This window comes from Pollicipes pollicipes, unplaced genomic scaffold (genome assembly GCF_011947565.3).
Source record: "Pollicipes pollicipes isolate AB1234 unplaced genomic scaffold, Ppol_2.1 Scaffold_4295;HRSCAF=5057_pilon_pilon_pilon, whole genome shotgun sequence".
NCBI lineage: Eukaryota > Metazoa > Arthropoda > Thecostraca > Pollicipedomorpha > Pollicipedidae > Pollicipes > Pollicipes pollicipes.
In genome coordinates this window covers 37380870-37388154 of record NW_023596461.1, presented here as the reverse complement: position 1 = coordinate 37388154, position 7285 = coordinate 37380870, and the positions used below count along the sequence as shown (strand labels likewise).

General features: G+C 56.5%; 1 protein-coding gene across 1 annotated transcript in view; it reads left to right on the top strand.

Moving 5' to 3' along the window:
• Positions 1-7285, top strand: part of LOC119096748 (uncharacterized) — a 28025-nt gene that overhangs the window by 4808 nt on the left and 15932 nt on the right. The window contains exons 2-4 of the mRNA XM_037219661.1: positions 2071-2197; positions 3049-3132; positions 6237-6407. Coding sequence (XP_037075556.1) covers positions 2084-2197; positions 3049-3132; positions 6237-6407 — 369 coding nt within the window. The 5' untranslated portion in view covers positions 2071-2083. The remainder of the gene's footprint in view (positions 1-2070; positions 2198-3048; positions 3133-6236; positions 6408-7285) is intronic.

Sequence of the window (7285 nt, the reverse complement as noted above, 5' to 3'; positions counted from 1 at the left end):
CCCCATGAGAGACTAGTGCAAGCTATGCAAACATATCTAAAAGTGGCCACACGCAAAAGTAAACAGGGGGGGGGGGGGGAGGATTTGTTCTGGACTGGGAGGTCAGAGGCGCTTTGAAGTTTTTTTCATGCACTTCCGTGAGCCTAGTTTCAACATTTTCCCAAATGTTTGGCGGCGGGGGGGGGGGGGGACCCAAGCCCTCAAAGCACAGCCACACACAACTCGATAATTCCCGAGCCTGGGGGCCGGCATTGGTAGCCGTAGTGCTGAGCTGGACGGGTGTTGCTGGTCTGACGTCAAGGTCGCAGTCGGTAGCGTGTGTTTGACATTGAACTGTGGCGCCGTCGTAATTGTTCCGTGTGCAAGTGCATACTTCGCTCACCAGGCCCATGGTTCTATTGGTCGGTTCGTAGGCCGACACGTGGCCTACACGCGAATGACACGCGTTTTTGAATAATTATTTGCGCAACTGCGTTGATCTGGTTAGGTCGACCGGGGGAATTGTATGGATCTAAAAGGCTCTACAAAGTGGTGTAACCTACTTTATGCCAGTCTTTGCGATTGGTGTCTTGTATACCGTATGTGGGGGGTAGCTCTGGAGGTGGCCGCAGGCGGCGTACTGACGTGTCGTCCATGAGGACTTCAGTGCTTCTCTTGGCGGCTGCTGGGCACGGTCTGCCAAGTAAAGCAATTCTGGAGCAACAAGCACATCTGTTGTGGTGACCTTTCCACGCCATCTGTACTGCCATGACTCGGCCGCCCCATTTTGAGGGTGGCCGGCTGTGTCGGTCAGCTGACTGCTAAATGCTGACTGGCCGTTGTAGGCCAGTCGCAGAAGCGCGGTCTGTGGGCTGCGGACCCACATCCGCGTCCCACCCCAGTCGAGGCGTCCGGCGTCCCGCCAAGCGGGCCAACACCCCTCAATGCTGTCACTGTGTCCAACGGAACCTGGGCCGAACGGAACCGAACGAACACCACAAAGGGTAACAGACGGAGCCTTTGAAATCGGCTGCTGGTGGGCAAGAGCAGAAAATTCCGAATGCATGGTACTTGATGCTCACTGAGGCCACAGTCACAGGATAAGACATATATCACGTAATGAAGTGAAAAGACGCGGTACCATGCTACCAGGAATATCAGTAGGTCAACATTGATTGTCCTGGAGTGTTAATGAAGCTGGAAGCGCCGCAGCTGCCGTTACCGGGAAATGTTGGCCTGCACTGAGCATATTGCAAGCCCGGTACCACCAACAGCGCCAGCCAAATGCCGCCACTTGGGAGCCGGATCCCGGCTGTCACATAAGGCGCCAACACATGCGCGTATGCGCACACGTATAGGCCAGCGTCGGCGTGAGGACAGCACTAGTCTCTGGGAATGTTTTGCATCTCTAGCGCAATCGAAATAGGGCTTGGTGTCACTCTGTTTGGCCTGTGCGCTGCCACTGTGAAAGCTAAGAGCCCCATAGTTGCCAAGCGTGGCTGTGTCGGATAGGGTCCTGCTGGGAGAGCAGGGTGCTGCACATGTCGGTGTGTCATGCATCGGACACAGACAGTGTGGCTGTGTCGGATAGGGTCCTGCTGGGAGAGCAGAGTGCTGCACATGTTGGTGTGTCTGTTACCAGACAAAGACGGTGTGGCTGTGTCGGATAGGGTCCTGCTGGGAGAGCGGAGTGCTGCACATGTCGGTGTGTCAGGCATCAGACACAGACAGTGTGGCTGTGTCGGATTGGGTGCTGCTGGGAAAGCAGAGTGCTGCACATGTTGGTGTGTCTGGCATCAGACACAGACAGCGTGGAGCCAAGCATCAGACACTGATAGCGTGGAGCCAAGCATCAGAGACAGACAGCGTGGAGCCATGCATTAGACACTGATAGCGTGGAGCCAAGCCGATCGGCCGTATCTATGACGCTGTCCCAATACCGTGTTTGCTGACCTCGTTATGCTGAGACGGTCCGTCGCTCTCAAGACCTCTCCGGGCGCCCTGGCCCCCGCATTAACCTGGGACGATGCGTAGCAGGCCAAACTTGGCCTGATGTCTCGACTCTCACTAACCTTAGGCGGTCCCCGACAGCCCGCACCCGGCTATGGAGAAGAATGAGGAGGCGGCCGACGGCGGCGGGCCCGGCTCGCCCGGCTCCGTGCTGGGCCGGCTGCAGACGCGGTTCCAGCAGTCGGCGGAGGACCTGCTGACGGAGCGGGTCAGTCGCCAGACGGGGCAGGGCGGGTGCTGGCCCGGGACAGATCAGGGGTCAGTCGCCAGACGGGGCAGGGGTGCTGTCGCCCCGGGCCAGATCAGGGGGCCAGTCGCCAGACGGGGCAGGGCTGCTGTCACTCCGGGCCAGATCAGGGGCCAGTCGCCAGACGGGGCAGGGCTGCTGTCACTCCGGGCCAGATCAGGGGCCAGTCGCCAGACGGGGCAGGGCTGCTGTCACTCCGGGCCAGATCAGGGGCCAGTCGCCAGACGGGGCAGGGCTGCTGTCCCCGGGCCAGATCAGGGGTCAGTCGCCAGACGGGGCAGGGCTGCTGTCCCCGGGCCAGATCAGGGCCAGTCGCCAGACGGGGCAGGGCTGCTGTCGCCCGGGCCAGATCAGGGGTCAGTCGCCAAACCGGGTGGGGCTGATGCCGCCCCGGGCCAGATCAGGGGGCCAGTCGCCAGACGAGGCAGGGCTGCTGTCACTCCGGGCCAGATCAGGGGCCAGTCGCCAGACGGGGCAGGGCTGCTGTCACTCCGGGCCAGATCAGGGGCCAGTCGCCAAACCGGGCGGGGCTGATGCCGCCCCGGGCCAGATCACGGCCCGCCTAGAACCCGGCCGCCGGGGGTCAGGGAATGCGGAAATCCGTACGTCTTTTCGGTGCTGTGCTGGCAGACACAGAGAGGGGGCTGAAGGTTGTAGCATGTTGGTCGTGATGTCGAAGAGCACCAGCCACTGATCGTCGCCTTGGCAGCGGATAGTTAGTTCCGCCGCGCCCTTGTGTTGTGTTAGTGATGCAGTGTCGCTACCGTTTGGGATCATCACTAATTCAAGCGGGAATCTATTTTGGGCGACAGGAGCACAACGCGGACCTGGAAAAGCGTATCAAGAGCCTTACAGAGCATGTACTGGCTGCTAACGAGGAGAAAGAAAACATAAAGGTACGCCAACTGCTTGGTGTCGGTGGCTTAACACGCGCGCGGGTGGCCGGCTAGATGCCCTTCGCTTGGGTGGGGGTCAATTTGACCCTCCTGAGATCTCAGAAACTAAGAGAGCTAGAGGCGCCAAATTTACAGGGTGTCCTGACCTGCACGTGAACCCACGTAGGTCAAAAGTTTGAGCTCCCTAAGTCATGACCTTTAGGTCAAATATGGTCAAACGAGGTCAAATACTGGGTTGGTCTCCAAAGTGCCCTAGAACATAGGCAACTGTTTCTAAGCGAAAGGTGAAAAGCCCATTTGAGTTCAGTGACCTTGTTTGACTTTTCGAAGATCATGGTTACCAAAATCATACGAGACTGCTCTGAGTTTTGCATTTGAATAAGCGACAAACATTACGCTAGGCAGCGTGTTCCTAAAACAAATTGTCGACCCGGGTCATCTTAGGTCAATGACCTTTTCTGACCTCTTAGAAGTCAATGGAAGGTGTAAAATGTGGTTCCTGCGGTCAATAAATTCGAAATGAGTACCACAAACTATCCCATATAGCAAGCCCTAGAGTACTAAATCAGGCTGGGTGTGACCTTGGTCTGACCTTCATGCCCGATTTTAGGTCAACGTAACTTGCTCATTCAATATTTATGGTGCCTAAGAAAGCATCTCAGAGATGTATGGCTCCGTCAAACACTCCGTTATTGTATCAGGTTGGACGGTTCCCTAGAAGTTGCCTTCGCTGAAACCATAGCCTGACTTTGACCTGCCATAGGTCAACGACCTTACAAGATACATCTAAATTTTTGATGTCAAACGAGCCGCTATTCAATTGTCTACAACTGTGCAAAATTTGGCGCGGCAGCGCCGCGCCGTTCGGAGACCATTCTGGAAAAACCTTCGGGGGGGGGACAATTTGCCCCCCCCCCCACCCGGGCGCGTGCTAACCAAGCTTTTCACTGGGTGACCCCCGTTATTGAATTATATGCCACCGTGAAACTTTACAAACGGGTATGGGACCGAGTGTGGCTGTGCTGTATTGATTTCGTACCCATGGTATTGTGAAACGTGAAACCTAGTGAATGCGTTCCTTTTAAAGACCAGCCGGACTCGGGTCCACATCTTCCAGAAAACAACACACTAGTGACCTCTGTATCATACTCAAGTGAAAATGCATGTAGTCATGTTTGGTAAACTGTTAAGTGCATTTGTGAGGAACATTATGCATAAAGAGGAGGCAATCTTAATGTCCTTATTTCTTGTGGGATGAACTGGAACAAGAAACAATGCACATTCGTTTCCATAAATGCATGTAGCTGAAATATCACGCGTATCTCTCCATTCCCCCGCTTGTTCTTCGAGGAATAGGTATATCAATGCTGTTTATAATCATGCTTGGACTTCACAGCTCAGGATATTTTGTGTTCGGACTCGTGTTCGAATTGAAACAAAAAATGCGTCAAGTTTGATCAGATTGCAACCACCTGAGTAGTATGGGCCCTTGGTCCTGTGTATGTATGGGCCTCAAGTATGTATGTATGGGCCTCAAGTATGTATGTAGTATGGGCCTCAAGAGCCAATGCTCAGGTGTTTTTACAGCCAGGTGACTGAACATATGCCGAACTGAGCGAAACAAGTTTATAATTTAGAATCGGAACGAACATCCTATGCCTTGATCAATGGCCCTCCGCCCCTGAACCGAGACTCCGGTTCAAGTGCCGAATGCCAACGACTCATGAATCGGAGCTCGGCTTCATGTGGCTCATAATGGAAAGGACAAAATCTGACTATGCCTGTCTCAGGCATACCCGCATCTACCCGCCGCAAACACCGATGTGCCTTCCTAGCGTGCGCCGCCCCACCTGCTTTATCACACATCGGCCATTGAGCGGCGGCCGGCCGGCGGCGACGCGCCGACCGCCTGTGGCCTCGTGAATGGCCGCTGCCCCGGGCGGCTGTCCGGCCGTGCACATCAGCCGGGGTGTTGTGGGTCCGTCGTCCGGACAGCGGCGGGTGCGGCTGTCCAGGCCGAACACCCCAGCGGCCCGCCGCCGCAGCCACCGCTTGCCGTTGTCCACCGGTGTCAAACGCACCGCACCGTGCCTCATCTGAGTGCCCGCGAGGAATGTATTGATCCGCGACGCGACGCTGCCGAGCGGCGATGCGTCTGCATGTCTGTCTACCTGTGTGGAGCGTGCACGCTGGCGCTGGCCGTGTCAGCGTGGAAGACCTCACAATGTCGTAAGTGGTATTCGAGGGGGAGGGGCAGCCGGGGCAGGTGAACTGGGCACTGGTATCATTGAGCTTTAGTTTTCTGGGCGGCTGTCGAGCCCCGGTACCATTGGTGTGGCGCTTGAGGTCACATAGGCGTATGTTGCGAGACTCATTGGGACATTGTCGTGCCGCTTTTCTGAACATATGTGGTACTTTATCTGATATCGTGAACCTCTGCCAGAACGCTCTTCTGTTCCGTGCTGAAACAGCGCGTCGGATGTCGGTGAAAACACTATCATTATTGCCATTGGGGGTTTGTGTGGTCGTAATAAAAGTAACGCCATCGCGTACGTGCCTCGAAGAAAGCCCATGGTAAAGCTGATAGCTTACAGAACTGTTGCTACGTAAGCAACCGAAGATGGGACAGTTTTGCGTGAAGTCGTAAGCGGCAGACCGATCATTACCACTGGCCGCGGTGAGACCTTGGGTCCGCGCAACTGAACCAGTCACGTACCTCTGAGGCCGGCCGTACAGCGAGCAGCCGCGACGGCGCGTTCGGAGCTCACCCGCACTTCAGTCGGCACCCAGGCCAATCAGCGTGCGCCGGCCACACAGCTGTGCCGCAGGCGGGCAGCAGGCCGGCGGACCCGACTGCGCGAGGCCAGCAGACGCCGCCTCTGTCGTGGAGGGACTCTGTAGTGGCTCAACGGTCTAGACATTGATCCATGTTTACCGACATAAACGCCCGGCCAGGCGAAGCGCTCGATGCTGCACTGTCGGTAGCGAAGGATAGCAAAAACTAACGATGTGTTTGTTGGTTGCGGCTCTGTGCCCGTGCCGAAGACTAGCGTCCCAGTTTGTTTGACGGCACTCGTTTGCGACTGCGGCGTGACGCGTGGCAGGTGGAGCAGCGGGCGGCCCTGACGCGGCTGGAGGAGGCGGCTCTGGCCGAGCGGCGCCGTCTCGAGAGCGCCCTGTGTTCGGCCCGCCAGCAACAGCAGCGTGGCCAGATGGACCTGGAGCTGGCCACCGAGGAGCTGGCTGCGCTGCGTGGCCAGGTCAAGTCACTGCAGGTCAGTGCCGCCGACGTGGCGCGGTCACGGGCGCAGAGCGGGCGGCGGGCCCGCGCTCCTGTCCCGCGGGACGCTGGAGTGACGCTGAGTACCTGTGCGCCTCGGCCGATCTTCACGTGGCCAAGGTCCCGCCACGCAAGTATAGCGTGGATCGAGTTTAATGTGTTTGGGTTCAGGTGCGGTAGTGGATTAGCCTTGTCTTGGAAGGTCTGCTGGCTGTGATACTCTGGTCCCTGTGCGGCGTGGGGAAAGTACGTTTCCTCCGCGCTTCTGGGCATTTAAAGCCGCAGGTATGGGTTACAACAGCAATCGCCGTTGCAAACGTAATGAGAATAGTGCTCCAGGTCCAGGTGCAAGCGTCCTCCCAAGCACTGCAAGCGGCTCCACGACGTGAATGAACGGGACATTAGGCACATGATCAAATTTATGGAGTAATCATTTAACTGATATGTGAATGATAAAAACGATTTGAGACAATCATTAACAGTGTGTTGTAGTTCAAGGCCGGTGGCACAGGTGGCAGTCTCTGCTTCCCGGTCTATGACTGGTGCACTGATGGCTCCGACAGTGTTGAGACTGCACAAAAATATCAGTCCTAAAAGAAACGCCCGGAAACGGATGGGCTTCCAGCCTGCGCACGATTGCGCGTAATAGTTTGCACACACCGACCTGCACTTTTGCCGGCATCCCTGTGTGTTTTCCCCTCCGTCAGTTCTAATTGGCCTCACGTCGCTGGGCCAATATCTGGACCCATCTCTCATCCGCGCTCCTCAGCTTGTTCACGATGAGGTTGATCGAACGGGGAGGTGAGATGCTGGCGACATGACAACATGGCAGAAATGGTCTGCAAGGATATAAGCCCGTCAAAGGCTGGCTGC